This window comes from Oncorhynchus mykiss, chromosome 12 (assembly GCF_057628025.1).
Source record: "Oncorhynchus mykiss isolate SJ-2025 chromosome 12, ASM5762802v1, whole genome shotgun sequence".
NCBI classification, from domain to species: Eukaryota; Metazoa; Chordata; class Actinopteri; order Salmoniformes; family Salmonidae; genus Oncorhynchus; species Oncorhynchus mykiss.
Window position 1 is genome coordinate 50518042 of NC_143033.1, and position 22716 is coordinate 50540757.

General features: G+C 42.8%; 1 protein-coding gene across 50 annotated transcripts in view; it reads right to left on the reverse strand.

The window, feature by feature from the left end:
- picalma (phosphatidylinositol binding clathrin assembly protein a) overlaps positions 1 to 22716 on the reverse strand; it is a 58762-nt gene that overhangs the window by 33319 nt on the left and 2727 nt on the right. For all 50 annotated transcript variants that reach the window (XM_090192720.1, XM_090192712.1, XM_090192711.1 and 47 more), the window contains 5 exons: positions 5398 to 5540; positions 4765 to 4840; positions 2618 to 2720; positions 2242 to 2335; positions 1922 to 2033 (listed from right to left, as the gene is read on the reverse strand). In XM_090192720.1, the coding sequence (XP_090048846.1) occupies positions 1922 to 2033; positions 2242 to 2335; positions 2618 to 2720; positions 4765 to 4840; positions 5398 to 5540 (528 nt within the window). The remainder of the gene's footprint in view (positions 1 to 1921; positions 2034 to 2241; positions 2336 to 2617; positions 2721 to 4764; positions 4841 to 5397; positions 5541 to 22716) is intronic.

Genomic DNA, 22716 nt, shown 5'->3' on the forward strand with positions numbered 1-22716 from the left:
TCCTCCAGATGTGCCGCTTGGCATTTCATCAGACCAGATAATCTTGTTTCTCATGGTCTGAGAGTCTTTAGGTGCCTTTTGGCAAACTCCAAGCAGGCTGTCATGTGCCTTTTTACTGACGGGTGGCTTCAGTATGGCCCCTCTACCATAAAGGCCGGATTGGTGGAGTGCTGCAGAGATGGGAGAACCTTCCAGAAGGACAACCATCTCCACAGAGGAACTCTGGCGCTGTGTCAGAGTGACCATCAGGTTCTTAGTCACCTCCCTGACCAAGGCCCTTCTCCCCAATTTGCTCAGTTTGGCCTGGCGCCCAGCTTTAGGAAGAGTATTGGTGGTTCCAAACTTCTTCCATTTAAGAATGGAGGCCACTATGTTCTTGGGGATCTTCAATGCTGCAGACATTTTTTTGGTACTGTTCCCCAAATCTGTACCTCGACACAAATCATGTCTCGGAGCTCTATGGACAATTCCTTCGACCCCATGGCTTGGTTTTTGCTCTGACATACACTGTCAACTGTGGGACCTTTGAATATCATGTCCAATCATTTGAACTTACCACAGGTGGACTCTGTCCTTGATCTTTCTTCAACTTGATTAATCAGTGGAAACAGGATCCACCTGACAATAATTGAGTCTCATAGCAAAGGGTCTGACTATTTCAATTTTTTTTAAAACAAACACCTTATTTACATATTTGCAAAATGTATAAAAAACAGTTTTTTCTTTGTCATTATGGGGTATTGTGTGGAGATTGATTAAATATAAATCCTCAGCAATTTTAGAAAAAGGCTGTAACTTAAGAAAATGTGGAAAAGGTCAAGGGGTCTGAATACTTTCCAAGGCACTAACAAACACTTATCAAATCAGGATAAACTGTATCAAATAATTAAACAGCCTTTACAAATGAATGGGAGAGATGTTTAATTTTTTATAGTATAATTCCAGAACTGTTCTCTCAAATCAGAAACTTGGCAGTTAAATGTGGATGTCTGCAGGACGTATACGAACTCTTCAGAGTGGTGCATGAATGTCTCACTGGCTTGTAAACCTCTCACGGATGTTTGCGCATCTCCAATTTGCTCCCCTCCAAGGACCTGCTCATTCCCCTCAAAAGACCCAAGGCTCACATCTGAGTGAGAAAGGCATACATCCTCATAGCAGAGAATATAGCCTTGATATGAAATGACTAGAACTATAGCATAAATATCACATAGCTGCATAACGTTCTTAAACAAGTCTAGTAAACAAGTGCAATTCTCTAACTCCATTATAAATGTCCAACTTTGTGGAGCATACAAGAATGTCAGTGTACTGAAACTTCTATTTCCAACATTAGATATTATTTTCATTTCCAACAGACAATCACACATGCACAGATCTAATGTTAAAGTCGTTGATTTCAGACTGTGAAAGACAGCCAGGAAAGAGTAGTTGAAATCAGACTGTGTGCAAGACCAGTCTCTCCACCAGCATTGAGCTCAATTTCAGTTTAACCCAGTCCCTTCAGGAAACTCATTTAATATGAATGAGAAGAATTGGAAACTAGATTTGTTTATGCGTTTCAGAAATCAAATAGAATGGCTCAGTTCAAAAGGGAATTCACCCAACCGCTAAACCTATATACAGACCAAATGTCACCCAGCACAACTAGAACACGAGAGCAAAACAGAGTAGTAGCATAACACATGTCCTTCGTTGTCCCCCGTTAAGTCAGCCAGGCTAGCATGGCAGCAGGCTGATAGTGAGTGGTGGCAAACATTTGAGGCCAGGGATACAGTATGAACTAAGTACGACATGGTGCAAAGGTGTCTATGCATCAAAGGTGTTTTTGCATCAGTACTCAATGGTAACGATGACACAGCGATAAGAACTTGGTTTTGTCAGGACAGAGACTCTTGAGCTGGAAGGCGGAAGCACTTACCCAGCAGATTGATAATGCCTTCATTGTAGGCTGCAAACAGTCGAATGGAATCTTTAAACAGAAGCATGAAGGACGCGTTGATCACTCCATTGGTGAGCTCGTTGGCGTTGACCTGGAGATGGAGGGGTCCAAAGCAGATGAATTGACAGTCAACCTATCGAGCACTCATTGGTCTGACTCCCAGAGCTCCCAATCCACAGGACAGAGGTAAAGGATCTTGATTACTCAATCGTTGACTATGTTTCTTGCAATACAGGAGCTTAAGAGTTGAGGCCATAGCAATACAACAACGTACAAAACGTCAAGCATTGAAAACTCACGTTGAAGTCAAGAAGCGCATCCATCTGGTTTTGGATAATCGGTATGGTCTTTAGTAACTTTTCTGTGTTCATGGTTCTCATAACGCCATCCGCCCTGGGGTAAAGATAATATTCCAATCATTAAGGGCCCAATCCTAATGGCTTTGGACTGTCATGAATGTGTGTACTAAGCTGAAGCATGCGATTTAAAAGAATGCACTTAGATGCCAAATCAACCTCTAGCCGCTAAACTACATGCACTTGTGGAAGAATAAGCACTATGCCAAAAAAAATATCCAAAATACTTCTCAGGACTCGACTGTACAGTATTTATACAATATAGATGCTAGCTGAGCCTGACAGTATAAGGAAATGTGAATAGAGAATTAGTCCTTACCCTCGTTTAACTTTTGTAAAGTCAAAAGCGACTTGTCGATACGACACAGCCTTCTCATTCAGGTAGCGACTATATCTCCTTATGAACGTTGACATGTCATAGCCTGAAAAAGACAATAGGGGAATTACTCTGAGCATCTTGGTATACAGTACTAGTCAAACATTTGGACACTTACTCATTCAAGGGTTTTTCTTTATGTGTACTATGTTCTACATTGTAGAGTAATAGTGAAGACATCAAAAACTATGAAATAACATATGGAATCATGCAGTAACCAAAATAAGAGTTAAACAAATAACAATTTTTCAAAGTAGCCACCCTTTCTTTCTTTTCAGAGGGTGGCAACTAGCCTATACTCTTAACTGTTTATTAGGGAAAATATGGGATGCACTTGAGCTTGAATAAGCCAAGGCACATTCTTCCATTGATTTATGAAAGTTACGACTACTGATTTTTTTCGTCGATTTATGGGCTACTTCCCGTCGGACAAATACAGAGGCAAACTTTAGGACACTTCAAGTGTGTGTTCCAGTGTTTGCATGGTACCAATGTCACACTATCGTGATACTTGTGAAAGCTTTACATGGAAAAAGAAAACCGACTGAATTGTATGGCCCTTTGAGGAACACCTGTTATGTGAAATAGTATGTGCAATAGCTTGAAAAATAAACAAATGGGACTCATAAGGGTGTCACGTTTATTTTCCAAGCTATTGGACATTCGGTCAGTTTACTGATTTATTTTCCGCAACTGCAATACTGAGAATTGTGCCAAAACAACTTCAAACAATGTATGAAAATGACCATGAACTATCATAAATACTGTACGTATCGTAAATATAGTCCCATATTTCTCCTAAAGCAAAGGCCCACCATCAAGTGGATTTCTGTCATGAGCGCTATACTCCAACCTAAATCCAGTCGTCATTAAAACTGATAGCTCCCTATCCCCCTAATTTATACTTGACAAAAGGCATTAGGTTATTATTAGGGGCGCTTAATCTGCCTTTACACTCCCCCTTGAAAGTATCACTGGTCTGGGCTGCCAGGCATCTTGTTAACATGGGAAACAACTTTAAGTAAATACATTTTGCTGGGCCTGATGTGAGCTGAGTGTTGCCATTTCATTGGGAATAGAGCAAAAGGTTAGGACTGTCTAAAATAACAGTTCTCCGCTTCTAACAGTTTGGCAGGTCTCAATATCGCCTGTTGTGTGTGTACACACACACACACACACACACACACACACACACACACACACACACACACACACACACACACACACACACACACACACACACACACACACACACACACACACACAGTAGGTAAAAGTTATGGTACGCTGCAGGTTTTGAATAGAGCTGACATTTCCTTATTCTACATGTCAGATAAGCATGCTTGTTCGGGAAAATATATTTATATCTGAATGCCTAAAAAAAAAGGTGCTACAGTACACAGGATTTTTTTTAAATGTTTGCATTGTAACTTTAGAAGCCGTCCATAATATATTTGCTGCCAACAGTGGAATGATATTGTTTCACAGTATTACTTATCTGCCAGTGTTGTGATTGGCTGTGATTGATTTTGTCCGCTGGAGCGGCATCTGTTGTCAAACTGGGAAAGCTGTTCTGACTTTGTGGCTGTGTTATCTAGTGGAAATCGCTCTGTCATTCTACACCGTTCCCTCAATGATTCCCTACACTGAAGTGTAGGGAATCATTGTACCATCTAAATCCCTGAGAAATATATTTCCATTAACAAATATCATTTTACAGCTGTTTGAAGCTGGTGGACCAAAACTAAAAGTTAATTTCGGTTTTGGTCGACCAGCTTCAAACGGCTGTAAAAAAATATGTTATAACACAGCCAAAGTCAGAACAGCTTTCTTAGTTAAACAACAGATGCTGCTCCGGTGGGAGAAATCAATAGGTGAATATCACAGCCAATCAAAACACTGGCGGGTAAGTAATATTGCAAAACACGGTAGATATATTATGGACATTTTCTGAAATTACAATGCAAAAATTCAAATGTGTAGCACCTTTAAAATATTGGAGCGTGTCATCTCATCCAGTTTAGACGATACTGAACCCCTGATAAAATAGAGTGCTGCAGCAAAGTTTGTGCAGAGCTGACATTACTCACCTTGCAGGCCACTTTTGTCCAAAAAGTTACTGAGGTTGAAAAGCGTATTCCTTGAAGCCATGTACTGTATAAATCTCTGCAACACAGAAACATGTGTGCAAACCTTCATAGATGGTGAATGCAAATGATTGACTAACAGCAATACAAGACAACCACTTTTGAAAATGCATAGCAATGTTACATAAGAGAGGCCCCTCAAAAGAAGAAGTATAATACAAAATGACAATTCTGTGGACTGGATATTGCTGACACTTTTCAAACCACTAGTGTTAAAAGGATTTCAAAAGACCTTAACACCACACAGTATTAGTGTCACTCCTGACACTGAATTTATTTTCTTACACGTGAAATCTTTCATGACATAATATTTAAGAGAGAAAGGCATCACCAGGAGTACAGCATGTTACAATGGTATAATTGCCGTATGTATGGAGGGATAGGGGTTGAGTTGGAATTCAGAGTGTGTCTGGCATGACATGCCTCTCTGATCACCAAGGAGTCAGATCCATTATCTACGGCTCTGCTGGAAGTGTTGAGTTGCAGAGCTCTGGAGTGAAAAAAATCCCCAGGTAAAAAATTCCCTCACCCAACCCTAACCTAAACCATTTTTGCCCCTAGACAGGTTTCACTCACCTCGTTGCCGTAGACCATGGTGTGGTGGGTGGCGGTGAGAGACTTGAAGACCACCACCCAGCTGGTGCTGGCCGTCCTCTCAAACAACGTGTCTGCCAGCTGGGGGATGTTCACGTTCATCTCATTGGTGCAGTGGATCAAGTCTGGGGGAGAGAGAAGGGGAAACAGTCACTGTAGGGTCTTAATGGAATAGTATTGTGTGTGTGTGAGAGACAAAGTGTGTGTTTGACTGCATGCGAGTGAGTGTGTAAGCAAAAGCGTTGGCAAATGTTATTTTGAACAACCAGTTCCACCGAATCAAGCCGTTCTGGTGAGCTAACGACAAACTTCTTGGTACAGGCTCTCGTCAGTTGGACCCACCAGGTTTGACAGAGCACTAAGTCCGTATGGTGCCGTTTAGCACAGCCCAGGATAGGTTGCATCCAGTGTTTATATTCAGGCTGTTGTCACAAACGTCTGAGGATAGCGCATCCTGGGCATTATTTAGCCTTTGGCAGGGCTCCCATGCCATCTGGCCTGTAGTGAAAGCCGATGCCTTCTGGCACCTTTCCATCAGTGCCATGAGACTGGTCTCTCATGCCAGATCTCATCAGGTCATTCATACACCCTCTAATACAGGCCTTAAACAAACAGAGATTTCTCCCTCTCTCACACACAGAAGATGGTCCATCACTGAAAGCTCGAGGAAATCTGCTGCTAGCACTGATAAGATTTCACCAATCATGTACCGTTCTATGACAACACAGTAGCTGGCTGATCAAACATTGAAATACACTGAACAAAAAATAAACGCAACACGTGAAGTGTTGGTCCCATGTTTCATGAGCTGAAATAGAAAACTCCAGAAATGTTCCATACGCATGAAAAACGTATCTCAAATTCTGTGCACAAATTTGTTTATGTCCCTGTTAGTGAGCATTTCTCCTTTTCCAAGATAATCCATCCACCTGACAGGTGTGGCATATCAAGAATCTGATTATTACACAGGTGCACCTTGTGCCGGGGACAATAAAAGGCCACTAAAATGTGCAGTTGTCACAACACAATGCCACATGTCTTAAGTTGAGGGAGCGTGCAATTGGCATGCTGACTCCAGGAATGTCCACCAGAACGGTTGCCAGAAGATTGAATGTTCATTTCTCAACCATAAGCCGCCTGAAATGTCATTTTAGAGAATTTGCCAATACGTCCAACCGGCCTCACAACTGCAGACCACGTGTAACCATGCCAGCCCAGGACCCCTACATCAGGCCTCTTCACCTGGAGTGCTCGTCTTAGACCAGCCACCCGGACAGCTGATGAAACTGCGGGTTTGCACAACCGAAGGATTTCTGCACAGAAACAGTCACAGGGAAGCTCATTGTGGGCTCATCGTCCTCACCAGGATCTGGACCTGACTGCAGTTCGGCGTCATAACCTACTTCAGATGGGCAAATGCTCACCTTCGATGGCCACTGGAACGCTGGAGAAGTGTGCCCTTCACAGATGAATCCCAGTTTCAACTGTACCAGGCAGATGGCAGATAATCTGATGACACTATTTGTAACACAACCACTTGGGAAGATTTCAGATCAGACAGTTGTCAGCCAAGACATAGAATAAAATTCAACCTTCACAGCTTGGGGGTTATTCAATCAAAAGTGGTATACAGGAGTTTGCACATGCACACTCTCTAGGTGCATTGTAAGCGCAAAAGGCTGATTAAACAAGCACCAACCTATCTTACATGTAAAACCCATTGACCCCTTGTTCTCTGATTTTCCTTCCCCGTTTTAAGCAACACATGACTTTAGGGGGCTGTTCCCACAATACAATATTCAAAATGATCACTTGCCAAATGGTTGCTTGGCAAATAACGTCAAAATATTTTTGCAATTATTTGTTGTACAAGGCAAATAATTTAACAGATCAAACTAAATATCCATTAACAAAATGTGGAATTTATACACATCACAAAAAAAGTATGTTACAGTGAAATGCAGGCTAGTTATTACTAAGTGCTACCATGTTGACCTACAGTTGAAGTCGGAAGTTTACATACACCTTAGCCAAATACATTTAAACTCAGTTTCACATTTCCTGACATTTAATCCTAGTAAAAATGCCCTGTTTTAGGTCAGTTAGGATCACCAATTTGTTTTAAGAATGTGAAATGTCAGAATAATAGGAGAGAGAATTATTTCAGCTTTTATTTCTTTCATCACATTCCCAGTGGGTCAGAAGTTTACATACACTCAATTAGTATTTGGCAGCATTGCTTTTAAATTGTTTCAGGCAGCCTTCCACAATAAGCGGTTTTGGAGCAGTGGCTTCTTCCTTGATGAGCAGCCTTTCAAGTTATGTCAATATAGGATATTTTTACTGTGGAAAAATATACTTTTGTACCAGTTTCCTCCAGCATCTTCACAAGGTCCTTTGCTGTTCTGGGATCGATTTGCACTTTTCTCACCAAAGTACATTCATCTCTAGGAGACAGAACTCGTCTCCTTCCTGAGCGGTATGACGGCTGCGTGGTCCCATGGTGTTTATACTTGCGTACTATTGTTTGTACAAATGAACGTGGTACCTTCAGGCGTTTGGACATTTCTCCAAAGGACGTACCAGACTTGTGGAGGACTACCATTTTTTTCTGAGGTATTGGCGGATTTCTTTTGATTTTCCCATGATGTCAAGCAAAGAGGCACTGACTTTGAAAGGTAGGCCTTCAAATACATCCACAGGTCCACCTCCAATTGACTCAAATGATGTCAATTAGCCTATCAGAAGCTTCTAAAGCCATTACATTTTCCAAGCTCTTCAAAGGCACAGTCAAATTAGTGTATGTAAACTTCTGACCCACTGGAATTGTGATAGTGAATTATAAGTGAAATAATCCGCCTGTAAACAATTGGAAAAATTGTGTCATGCACAAAGTAGATGTCCTAACCAACTTGCAAAAACTAGTTTGTTAACAAGACATTTGTGGAGTGGTTGAAAAATGAGTTAATGACTTCAACCTAAGTGTATGCAAACTTCTGACTTTAACTATATATATATATTTGTATCTATGTCTGACATATTCAATCAATCCCTATCCCAGTCTGCTGTTCCCACATGCTTCAAGAGGGCCACCATTGTTCCTGTTCCCAAGAAAGCTAAGGTAACTGAGCTTAATGACTATCGCCCCGTAGCAAACACTTCTGTCATCATGAAGTGCTTTGAGAGACTAGTCAAGGATCATATCACCTCCACCCTACCCGACTCCCTAGACACACTCCAAGTTGCCCCAATAGGTCCACAGACGACGCAATCACACTGCCCTAACCCATCTGGACAAGAGGAATACCTATGTAAGAAAGCTGTTCATCGATTACAGCTCAGCATTTAATACCATAGTACCCTCCAAACTCGTCATTAAGCTTGAGACCTTGAGACTCAACCCCACTCTCTGCAACTGGGTCCTGGACTTTGACGGGCCGCCCCTAGGTGGTGAGGGTAGGAAACAACAATCTCCACTCCGCTGATCCTCAACACTGGGGCCCAACAAGGGTGCGTTCTGAGCCCTCTCCTGTACTCCCGGTTCACCCATGACTGCGTGGCCATGTACGCCTCCAACTCAATCATCAAGTTTGCAGACTACACTACAGTGATAGGCTTGATTACCAACAACGAGACGGCCTACAGGGAGGAGGTGAGGGCCCTCGGAGTGTGGTGTCAGGAAAATGACCTCACACTCAATGTCAACAAAACAAAGGAGATGATCGTGGAATTCAGGTAACAGCAGAGAGAGCACCCCACTATCCACATCAATGGGACAGTAGTGGAGAAGGTTCATCGGCGTACACATCACGGACAAACTGAAATGGTCCACCCACACAGACAGTGTGGTGAAGGCGGCGCAATAGTGCCTTTTCAACCTCAGGAGGCTGAAGATATTGTTACGGAGTCTAGTTGATAGGTAATCGACTAGCCGGACTGTTCCCCGGGACTCCAGTTGTAGGGATTTGTACAATGCATAAACAAGGCTATTGAACATGACATTGGTGTCCGTCTTTATTCCTTTATCTAACATATCATACTGAAACATGGTATCAGAAGTGGCTCGGAAAACACACGTTTGTTATTTTTGTAGCTAAGTACAGTATAGGCGCAGTTACGTTCCATATGCGAACACACGCCGTTTCCTACTCACAACACTGATCAACTCGTTGTTAGCTGGCTAGCTAGCATCACTACCTACGTCGATGACTGAAGGCAAAGAAATCTCATATTCAATTGCTATGGCAGCGAACATTCCGCCACCAAATCCCATGGTTCTCACAGGGGACTGGAATACTAATTGGGACAACTTCAGGGATGAATTCGAGGACTATGCTCTGGCGACCGGTCTACATGAGAAAGCCAACGAGGTACAAGCTGCAACTCTGAGGAGTTTAATGGGCAGCGAATGCAGGCATATCTACCGGCACAATCTAACCCTCACAGCACGACAACAGTGTGATGCAAAGGCTATATTGGATGCATTGGAGAATTACTTCAAACCCGCCAGAAACGTAATTTAGGAGCGGTTCGTTTTCGGAAGCTGTAAACAGGAAGAGGGTGAGTCAGTACACAACTTTGTAACCCGTTTGAGAGAGAAATCCGCCACTTGTGAATACGGGGGATTGAAAGATGAATTGATTCGTGACAAAATAGTGCTGGGAATTGCAAATGAGGATACACGCCGGCGTCTACTGAGACTTAACATTAGTAACTGCCATCGAAATGTGCCGCACTGCTGAAGTCACTGACATGAGAATGAGAGCAATGGAAATCGAAACCCCACGCTCCGACGTTGATACTGTTCATGCTGTTGCTAGGCAGACATTCAGACTAAACCAATCGAGGCAGAGCAATTCACCACGAACGGTGAACACAGAGAGCCCCGTAGCATGTAAATACTGTGGGAATACACACACACACACACACACGTGGCAAAGAGCACTGCCCTGCCTACGGAAAACCATGCAGAGCTTGTGGAACTAATAATCATTTTGCAAAAGTGTGTCTCAAAAGCAAAAGAAGGATGAGTGAGGGCAAGATTCACTGTGTTGATGATGTCACTCAATGTTCAGAGCTGAAAAGTGAAAGTGACATTTACATGCATGAATCCATTGGGGCTGTACACTCAAGAGGGAAGAAATGGTTTGTGACACTACGATTACACAACAAGCAACAACGTCAACTGGATTCTGGTGCTACATGCAATGTAATGAGCTACAAAGACAAAATCAATCTGGCACCTGACACATATCTATTGCCCAGCGATACTAAAGCTGTACTCAGGAGAGCTAATGAACTCTATGGGCACCTTTGAGACCGAATGTGTTAGTCGGGGACGCAAACACAAGCTGGAGTTTGAGATTGTAAAAACCAGTCAACATCCTCTCCTCTCAGGCTCTACATGCGAACGCCTGGGACTGATGCAGTTCACTGTACCAAATGACCTGCACATTGTGGATCATGTCCAGCATGGACCCCTGTCCAAAGAACTACTCAGCAGATATGACGATGTATTCAACATGCCCGTTGAATCAGTGCCTGTGGAGGTACACTTTGAAGTGGATGAGAGCATCACTCCAGTCCAGTGTGCTCCTCGCAATGTGCCCATTGCAATGAAAGTGGCTGTGAAGGTCCAGCTGGATAAGTATGAGGCCGATGGCCACATGACATCTGTGACTGAACCAACTGACTAGATCAGCAATATGGTCATAGTGAAAAAACCAGAGAAGCCGAGGGTCTGCATCGACCCAAAGCATCTGAACCAAGCACTGAAACGATCCCACTACATCATGCCGACACTGGAGGATGTCCTCTATAAGCTTCCCAAGGCCAGGATTTTCACCTTGTGGATGCCCGAGATGCATTCCTTCAATGCAAGCTGGATGAAGAAAGCAGCCTCATGACTACCTTCTGGACCCCCTGGGGTCAGAAACGCTGGCTCAAGCTCCCGTTTGGTGTCTCAGTGGCGCCTGAGATATACCAACGTAAGCAGCACGAGTTAGTGGCTGGGCTCAAGGGCATTGAACCCATCGCCGATGATGTCCTGATCGTAGGCTGTGGTGACACAGACGAAGAAGCAGAACACGACCACGATGTGAAGCTCCTGGCACTGATGGAGCGCTGCCGATCAGTTAAGCTTCGCCTTGGCCTGAAGAAGCTGCAGTTCAAGGTGAAAGACGTCCACATTCTCTCGGCAAAAGAACTGAAGCCGGACCCAGACAAGGTCAGAGCGATCCTCGACATGCCAAACCCGTCTGATGCAAAAGGAGTACAGCGTCTCATCGGCTTTGCAAACTATCTTGCAAAGTTCATGCCACACCTATCAGCAGTCTGTGAGCCTCTGCGCTGGTTGCTGGACAAAGACACACCATGGCACTGGCTACCCAAGCACGAGGCCGCAGTGCAGGAGATGAAATCTCTGGCTTCATCCATGCCAGTGTTGCGCTACTACGACGTCATGAAGCCTGTCACAATCCAGAGCGACTCCAGCCAAAGGGGACTTGGATGCTGCCTTATGCAGGAAGGCCAGCCCGTTGCGTTTGCCTCGAGCGCTCACCCCCACCGAACAAAACTATGCACAAATTGAGAAAAAGTGCCTCAGCATAGTCTTCTCCTGCCAGCGATTCCATCACTACTTATATGGGCGAGACCTGGTCATCGCTGAAACTGACCACAAACCACTCATTGCCATATTCAGCAAACCTCTCCTCAACGTGCCCAAGATGCTTCAAAGCATGCTCCTGACTCTGCAAAACTACAGCCTGAAGGTCAACACTGAGCAGGGCAACAACACAATGTACAGGCAGAGGCACTGTCTATCAGCGGCAGGCCACCGCCTAGCCCAGACAAGGCAACACACTGACAAGGACGAACACCTACAGTCACTGAAGTCCATGGCTCTCGCAGGTTGGCCATACCTGAAAGAGGAGACACCTTTCACAGTGAGAGAATACTGGACCTTTCGAGATGAGATCAGCGTGCAAAATGGCGTCTTGTTCAGAGGTCAGAAGGTCATTATTCCCAAATCACTACGTCCAGAGATGCTTACCCGCATACACTCCAGTCACGTTGGAGGTGATGCATGCTACCGCCAGGCTCGTGAAACATTATATTGGCCAAACATGCAAGCAGAAATTAAAGACTTTGTCAGCAACTGTACCACATGCAACGAGTACGCTCATGAACAGCAAAAGGAAACCATGATGTCACACGAACTGCCCACAAGGGCCTGGCAAATCGTCAGCATGGACTTATTCAGCCACAGACAAAAGGACTATCTTCTCATCGTTGATCACTACTCTGACTTTTGGAAAATTGAACTGCTCCCTGACTTGTCTGCAGAGACGGTCATAAAGCGCTGCAAGGCGCAGTTTGCAAGGCAAGGTCAAGCCTGACAAGGTAATCACGGACAATGGCCCACAATTCACTGCACAGTTCAAGCGTTTCACCTCAGAATGGGAGTTTGACCACGTGACCTCCTCTCCAAGACACCCAAAAGCAAATGGCAAGGCAGAATCAGCTGTCAAGATTGCAAAAAACCTGTTAAGCAGGGCCTTGCGTGACAGCAACGACCCATGGAAAGCGATCTTACAGTGGAGGAACACACCCACCGAACACATGGACAGCAGCCCAGCGCCTTCTGTCCAGACGACTGAAGACTACCATCCCCGTAGCTAACAAGCTACTTGAGCCCTGCGTCATGGTTGGCGTCACGGACAAACTGCGTCACAGAAAGCAGCTCGCTAAGTGCTTCTATGACCGGACTGCTCGGGACCTACCAGAGCTTGAAATGGGTGAAACGATAAGGATGAAACCGCTGCCGGGAGACCACACAGGACTTTGGAGGCTGGGCACATGCCTGCAGAGAGTTGCACCACGTTCTTACCTGGTGGCTCCCTCTATCGTCGCAATCGGGTGGATCTGCGTGTAGCAGAGCAGACAAACCAGGACACGCCATACACTCACCTAGATGAGCTGGATCACAGTCCAGGCCTAAGGGTAAGGGGCGCAGAATTGAGACAGGGGCCAATTGAAGGTGAGGCTTCTACCTCACCAAGCTCCCCAGCTCGTGCCCCTAATCCTACCACTCACGGGTGGGTCGGCTGTGCAACAGGCTTACTCTGTAAGCAAGAGACTGTTAACTTGCCCTCGGTTAATTCAAAAAAATGTTTTTCTTAAATCATTAAATTACAATTAAAGGAAGATGACAGCTGAAGTAAAAAAGAAAATGTAATGCTTTTTCTATTGTTATGACCTGACTGTTAAGAACTTAATGTTGTACCTTTATGTTTGCACTTTCTATTGAAAAGGATGATGTTACGGAGTCTAGTTGATAGGTAATCGACTAGCCGGACTGTTCCCCGGGACTGTAGGGATTTGTACAATGCATAAACAAGGCTATTGAACCTGACATTGGTGTCTGTCTTTATTCCTTTATCTAACATATCATACTGAAACAGATATTTGCTCTTGTCATCTAAAACCCACAAACTTTTACAGATGCACAACCGAGAGCTTCCCGTCAGGCTGTATCGCCGCCTGGTACGGCAACTGCTCCACCCACAACCATAAGGCTCTCCATAGGGTAGTGACAGTGGCACAACGCATCACCGGGGGCAAACTACCCGCCCTCCAGGACACCTACACCACCCGATGTCACAGGAAGGCCAAAAAGATCAAGGACAACAACCACCCGAGCCACTGCCTGTTCACCCCACTATCATCCAGAAGGATAGGTCAGTACAGGTGGATCAAAGCTGGGACCGAGAGACTGGCAAACAGCTTCCATCTCAAGACCATCAGACTGTTAAGCAGCCATCACTAACATTGAGTGGCTACTGCCAACATACTGACTCAAATCTCTAGCCACTTTAATAATAAAAAAATTGGATGTAATAAATGTATATCACTAGTCACTTTAAACAATGCCACTTTATAAAAAGTTAACATACCCTACATAACTCATCTCATATGTATATACTGTACTCTATACGATCTACTGCATCTTGCCTATGCCGCACGGCCATCGCTCGTCCATATATTTATATGTACATTCTTATTCAACCCTTTACATGTGTGTATAAGGTAGTTGTGAAATTGTTAGATATTACTGCAGTCGGAACTAGAAGCAAAAGCATTTCGCTACACTCGCATTAACATCTGCTAACCCTGTGTATGTGACCAATACAATTTGATATACATTTGATTTGACTGGCACACCCCTAAGTCTAGGAGAGAGGAAACTGACCATCTATTCACAGGAAGTATTAAAAACCATTTAAGGGCAGAATTCAGAAGATGCTAGTCGACCTGAGCATAGCACCTTGTGGTAGACAAAATACAGATGTTAATTGAGTCTTGCATAGCTGCACACCATAAATCTTGCATTCGCTCTGTTAACATCTGGAGACACTACCGTCAGAAAGTTGGCTTCGGCAGCAGCAGAGGAAAAGGACAAAAACTAGAGCCTACTAAAATGGCTGGGATTACTCTTGGAACTACTAGCAAACATATACTTTATCACCATTCTAGTTAATGTAGCGTTTCTGAAACCCTTTGATTCTGACTCCCAACATCTACCAAGCTATTGGTTCTAGTAAAAAAAATATATATATATATATATATATATATATATATATATATATATATATATATATATATATATATATATTCTTTAAGTGTTTAAAATTAGACCAAACTTTTATTGTTAAATAAGCTTGCCAGAGTCCGATTTTAACAGGCTGAATTGGGCAAAATGCCTGACACATTGGTTCAAAAAGAGAGCCAGGCGTAGCAAAGTCCAGCAACCTAAATTGCAGTTTCACTCCATAAAGCAAACCAAGACCAATTTGCATGTTCTCTCATCTGACCCATGTATTCCAGGCAGTCCGTCTGATTCTTTGAAACTTCCCCCCCAAAAAAGTGTCACGCTTGAATTCAGAGATTTTGTACATGTAAGCACTGCAATCATGTACATAACGATCATAAATCTCACACAACAGATATAGGGTCTCATGAGACCAGCCTCTCTAACCAAAATAACACGGTTGGTGACTTGTCCGTTACTTTAGTTACCCAACCAAGTTTAAACCACTGGTCTCTTTGTAAAACAACACCAGCCTGAAAATCCTAGAAGGCCTACAGACTTTAGTCTAGTGCTAAATCGTCACAATGAAAGAGTACAGATAAGACAAGTCAGTCTTGGTGACGCACTATGGACCTGGGGCAGACCAGACTAAAATAACAAAAACAATGGCAGCAAGTGTCATATCAACAGTGTGCAAATTGAGCTTTTCACATCAGCACTGATTTTGGAAAGGATGTCACAGCTGAAACTGCAAAGGTCTCGAATCCAAAGCATGAAAAAGTTAGGAGTGCAAAGAACAAGCTGGTGGGAATCAGACATGGCTCTATTCTGAATACTTTGTGGTTTGGGAGGGTTGTGTGGAAAGTTTAAAAATGAAAAGCATGACAAAAGGATTCCAGTAATGGCAAACCATGATATTTTGGGTAGAGCAAGTGCATTGCCAATGTCTGCAAAAGAGCCTGCATCAGCAGCTGTAGCCACATGTCAAGTCATAATTAAAAGATGAAATAAAGTGAAAATGATTACTAAACCATCCTAGAAATTAAAAGCTAGGTCACTTTCATAAGCTACTGTATATAATTTATTTGCAATCAATTTATAAATAATTGTAAGACATGCATTAATACATGCGATTCATGAGTCCAGATTTAGTGTGATGACATTAAGTGCTATGGAATGCTTATGCAGTGGTTGACCTGGACCTCCCGTTGAAAGTGTTTCTTCCCCGCACCATTTTCTCAGTCCTCGGTCATTGAGTCTACACACATTTATTCCAATTGCAAGGGTCAAGGGCTTGTACATAGGTCAAACGTACTGTAGATAAGGGTATTTAATAGCCATTACATGTTAGTGTTGACATGGTCAGGGCAGCTGACGTGAATTAAAAGCATTAAAATTAATTAAACAGTCCAATAAAAAGTAGAAGCCCCCCCCCCCCCCCCCCAATGGCCGAGGCATTTCCCTTACATTCCCTTGAGTTCCTTAATTAACACACAAGATTAAAGGGCCAAATATGCAAGGAACAGACTGATGGCGTCGGCAAACAGTTCCAATAAGCTCAGCAGAACACAAGGTTTACAGGGGGGAGATTATAATGTGTAAAGTTATTTTTTACACTTATTGGGGGAAAAAAAATGGTTAGCATTAATTACCCCAAAACACTTCCTGCCTCCGGCATCTGTTTGACAGAAAAAAAACACATTAAGTGTACAGTATCGCGTTATGAGCCTTGCCAATGACTATTAATTTTGAAGAGACAGTTGCAACCATAAACATGAGCTTGGGAGGACACCATAGTGAAGCTATAGGCCTACAAGGGTTCAACATCTAAATAAAGAGTCATTTGTGATACAACTAATTCCTTTTCGACGACTGAATTACAAAAACTAGGCTTGAGTTTGAAGAAAATGTCCCCAGAAGTGGATTTCTTTTGGTTAGGAAGGTAGACGAGTTAATTTAGAAAGTTGAGTTGAATCGTTTTGTGGAAGACATTTTCAAAATGACACAAAAACTGTGCATACTTGAAATGCCATAAGCCAAAGACTAATTTGTCCAATCGTCACGGCGCTCTATTCAAAATGGTGTGTGGGGACTAAGGCTGGGGCGATATGGGCAAAATATCATTTTTCACATTTTTGACGCTATGACAGTATTTTATGATTTTGATTCATAAAAGTTCTAAAATTTGCTTTAAGAGTAGTGTGTGCCCTAGGGTGGCAACATATATATTCTAAATAATTTCAAATGGGTCTTTTCCATTCTGATTGTTTTATACTGTTCAATTCAACCTAAATAATTTGCTGCATTTCCATCAATTTCTGCATTTCCTGCACATTTGAGATCATTTCCACACTGCCACGATATGGGCAAAAATACTAGGCCTCATTTTTAACCAAATGTTGCAATTGAGATTTGGATCAAAACACTTGGGTGAACTTTTAGAATCATGGAAATAGAATATAAATAGTGGGCACTTTGAATACAGTGTTTGACATGACAACGAATGAAAATGCCATGGACGAGTTATTGCTCTGACTCAGTACTTTTATTAGCTAGGTAGCTAACACGATTTGGCTTAACTTGCTAAGAAAAGACAAACTAGCCATTTGCAGATGTAAGAAACAAACTAATATTGCACCTATAAAACACTTGTGGATTCATATTAAGATCAAATTGGAAACAATGTTGCGTTGACCATGCAGACTGAACGAAAGTGTCTAGTGGTCAAGCAACAACAAATGCGCTCCTTGAGTGACGGGGTGGGACTAGGTCTGTGTGGAAAGCGGCATGGAGAGAGAGAGAGCAGAGAGGGATGACTCAAGTAGCGGAGTAAACTATAAAAATGGACGTTACACACGGCATATCACATTTAACAAACCAAACATTCAAATACCGTTATAGAAGGTAAAGTGAAAACCCAAACCGGTCCGTGCATCAATACCAGTACATAGTAAAATACGGTATGCCGCCCAGCCCTAGTGGGGAGACAGTGGACAGACGATACGCATTCATAAATGACAGGAAGCCGATCAAAAGGGTATTACTCTTTTCCTACCCTCCCAAACAATCATCTCCCTGACATATTTGGAATACACACATACATATAAATCAACATCCTGCCCGGCTGTTGACAGTCAGGAAGTGAGTTTATTTCCCAAGCCTGCGGTGTAGTGGAGGGTGAACACAACTAATGTTTACGTACCTTTTTATTTTATTTTACCCATCCATTGTGAATATATGCATTGAAAATGTTGGGTGTTACTTTATTCACTGCAAACGGCGATCAGTGTTAACCCACAAAAATGTTATTTGCACTTCCCTAAACATTGATGTAGCATACAGCTTTGAATTAAGGCTCTACCTCCTCCAGTAAATATTTATTAAGCAGAACAGTAGCAGTTAACACTAGTCAATTACCAGAGGATTCCCCCCCTTTCAGAATTTTCATTTCAATTCAGTTTCTGAAATTGTAGAGGGATATGTTCCAGGAGAGTACAATTAGGTTAGTTCACTACGTGATCTTGCAGTGGACAGATGCAAGACGATTACAGTGCATTGACATTCTCAGCTAGAGTAGTCGGTGGCTCTTTCAAGGTCTGCGTTTGCATCAGTGGAATTTGTAACCAGTTTCCTTTTTTCCTCTATATTAGGGACCAGCTCTACACAGCATATGGATGATATGATCCAATCATTTTATACTGATAGAGTTGACCATGCTAAAAGTATTCAGTGATCACAACACAGGTATAGTAAGACCAGAGTGGGTCAATCTTTAAAAATCTTGCAGAAGACCCTGAACTGAAGGCAAACTGCCCACTTCACTTCATTGTAGACAAATGGTTAATGAGGTTAATCTATGAGAGTGGCCAATAGAGAAAAAAAATCTCCCGGAATATGGAGGTTAAAGAATGAATATTTGATGGTAGTGCCTGGTTTGCAGCTTTGAATCATGACACTGAATCGCAAAGGCTTTTCAGAATTACAGTGGGCTCCATTCAGTGGGGCAGGCGGTGTCAGCACTCTTTTTGCAGGACTGTCATTTGATGCCACTGCAGTCACATGCTCTGAGTGGACTGCGTTCTGCAGGGGGGGGGGGGGTAAGGTTGAACCTGTGGCAGAGCCTCTCATGCTGCATGTACTACCGTGTCCTCTGGCCTGACCCAACTGACTGCTACCTCAGTGGTTACGGGACAGGACAGTAGGCATTAAGCAATAATTCAAGCTATAGGCAACCTAGTAGGTTCTAAGACCCCACTAACACACTGTGCAATACATAGGTTAAGAAAAAGAAAAACAGTTGGTGGTTCACATCAGTGCTTCAGAGGACAATTCATACACCCAATGAAGGCTTCTGATCTATAACACAAGCAAAATAAATGGCAGTCTCAAAAAAAAAAAAAAAAAAAAAAAAAAAAATAGTTGTGCTCTGGGCCTTTACTAGTCCTGTATTAGCGGACCAATATAGCCGTCTGTAGCTTCCCGCGGCAATGCTTCATGGCACCTTCACACGGTTACTAGCAAAGCTAAAAGTGGGCCCAATTCAACCAATCCCATCAGTACCAATCCTCCTTGTCCACATTTTGAATCCATGTAGGCTTACTCAACATGCAATGTCAACTCAAACGCATAGAATTCTAAACGTGCTTCCTTGCTCAGCAGGGAGAATATTATGGTCACCAGTTTGACGGCATATGATTGTATCCATTTCAAATACAACTCTTTTTCTTGTTTATGGGGCACTGAAGTGCTTGAGGGTTCCACTCTACACACTGAGGTTTGAAACCTACATGGATCATGCCCCTTACCCTCAGCAGATTCTAGGGAGCATCATGTTGCAGGATTGACTCACAAGTCAAACTCCCAGAATAAGTTTGGATCCTATAGAACACGCTTGCTCAGTAATCAGTATTGTACATGCACAGAGAGGAGAGATGTCCTCACAACTTAACATCGTTCTAAAATGACCTTTTACATTTCTGGTGAATTATCTAACTGAAATACACTCCTGCTCAGGGCTTTAAGTAGGAGGTGGTTGAGTGTTCAAAGTGACATAACACCTTGTCCCATGCAGCTAACCTCTATTGTGATGCAAATAGGTCCAGGAAACAATACAAGTGTTTTGTACAACAGATATTGTAGGCTTACATTATAATCAAAGTAACAAGATCAGGTAAACTCAAGCTTCCTAGTTTCAGTCTCACCTACACACCCAGTAAATCGGACAACCTTTTTTAGTAAAGTAGCTAGAATACAACATGGATACCTGGTATTTGCATGTTCATATGAGAAAAATGGAAAGGAAAGTCAGTGTTGAGGTTTCCTTCACAAAAGGAGGTGTGCTGACCCTAGATCTGTGTCCAGATCATTTGGACCACTGAGGTACTGTCAGGTGATTGCTACCACACCACCCACCCAGCTACTGTCGCTGAGGGACTATCGTATCTACTCCCTCCTGTGTGATTACTTTGGTTTAGGGCATGCATTGAGAGTTGTATGCCTGAGCTCAAATAAGAAATTAAGACTTCAAAAGTAAATTCCTTCTGGAAATAAACAAGGTGTAACTCTCATCCATCATGTTTGTCCAATTGGGAAGACCTTTGCACAAACAAATACACAAAGGATGCAATCAAAAAGGGAACAATTCCAAATGGAAGTCCAGGCATGCTGACTCACTGAAGGAAGGTGACGTTATAGTCAAGTACAAAGGTCCTCATCACAGACTTAAAAAAATAAAATAATGACTTTATTGTTCACCAAATGTAGCAATCATATCAAGTGGCAGGTGATGTGGGAAGTTGGGAACTATACTTCAATACCTCATTATGATCACACATCCTGTTTTGGGACGCAATGACAAAATAAAATGTTCCATTTACAGTGGTTGAAAAGTCCCTAAAGCATCAAATAGACTACACTCGCGATTGACCCTTGCACTTTGGGATGGGCAGAAATGGGTTAGCGTAAAAGCAATTAAACCATAAAATCACTAACATGCAATAAAATGGCAGTCTTTCCCCCCCCCCTCTGTAAATAGATGGGTGCAGTATTGAGTTGGGTAAGTTGCACCGATAACAGCAAACTGGATACTAAAGTGATAGCTCTATATTTCTAAAATTGCAAGAGCAGTCATCTTAGAGCACATTTTGCACCTGCTCTTAACCAAAGCAGACCAGAAAACAAGAGCAGGCTCATAACGTGGAAAAGACTACAGTTTGACCTTTGCACCATTTTGTTCCCCCTCTCTGGTAACTGTTAAGTCTCAAAGTTGTTTGGTGGAGTTTATTTAACAGGCTGTGTTAAAGAATGCGGACACTGGCCGGAAACCCTACCCAAATCAAAGGAGCTAAGAGAAAGGGGCCATATCTTGCGTACAAATCAGACCGGAGGGGAGCTAGACACCACTGCTATTTCGGTCTGAGGAAACGCCAACTCCAAGTGCTGCCGGCCCTCCTGAAGTACCTCCAACCTTTGTGACATTCCTGCTCCGCTCCTGCCACCCCCAGACTACAAAAGGCGCCTTGAGGCCCTCCCCAGCAGCCTCCTTATCAAGAAGCCAATCAAGAAGCCTTCTAGGGACAGGAGTCAGTGAGGTATGATGGCCTCTACACACTCTTTTAGCTTCGAGTTTCAGATATGCCCTTCAAAACCCCCGTCAAACACCACACATGACATTTCTTATTACAGAGCCAATGCTAAAAATAGTGCCCAGCAGGAAATTGGTTTCAGTCTCTAGTCACCGAAACGTATGCAAATAAGCAGCATGGTGTGAACAGATATTGATGTGGCGATGCCTGCAGTCAATCTACTTCAGCACTGATGCTAGGGTGTTGAGAATGACCCAGAATTTAAACCCATTAAACGGGAGTAACCCGACACGGCAAGGGCAAACACCAGGAAGAAACGGAATAAACTAGATGGAAAAAAAACAACCTAGACTGAGTCTGAACACATTTTTACCACCACCATAAACCAGGATACGGTCGAAATGGGTAATGCTAATGCCAACTTAAAACCTGTTCAGCCATTGAGAAGGCTTGTTATTGTAATTGCAAATAGTCACTGTAACAGAAAACTGTTCTGCTGGTGACTAAAATCGGTTGGCCATAAATACTTGATACCTCCAGTTTTTCATGAACAAGACTTGATGCACTCTTTTGTAGGTGTTATTTTTGTGCGTCAACATGCAATCACAACGTCAGTTTGTTGGAAAGGAAAAACCTTAACCACTGCTAATGTCATTTTCATTGAGACCTGCTTGTGCCTGGTTCAATGCATCAATATATCAGGAGTCTACTTTCAGTTTTTCAAATTGCCAGCATCTTATGGCTGAAATTGGGATCATGTGCTAATAGCAACTTTAAAAAATGTATTTTAAAAAAATGTGTAGAGTAAGAGAGAGACATGAACAATACAGCGAACTTAGTAAATGAGGCAATTCTGGTAAGTGCATGGAGGACGCCATATTTATGCACCACCGCCACTGTGAATTAGGGTAATCCCGGGTTATAAGACCCTGCGCTTTCGAATCCTGGTCTGGAGGTGGGTCTGACCCTGGTTTTTATCTCAAATCAAATACTTTTTCATTTGTCACATGCTCCGAACAGGTGGAGACCTTACCGTGAAATTCTTACTTAAAAGCCCTTAATAAAATGTATTGAACTGCATTGTTGGTTAACTCTATATTAAATAAACAAAAGTTTTTGTTTTTTTTC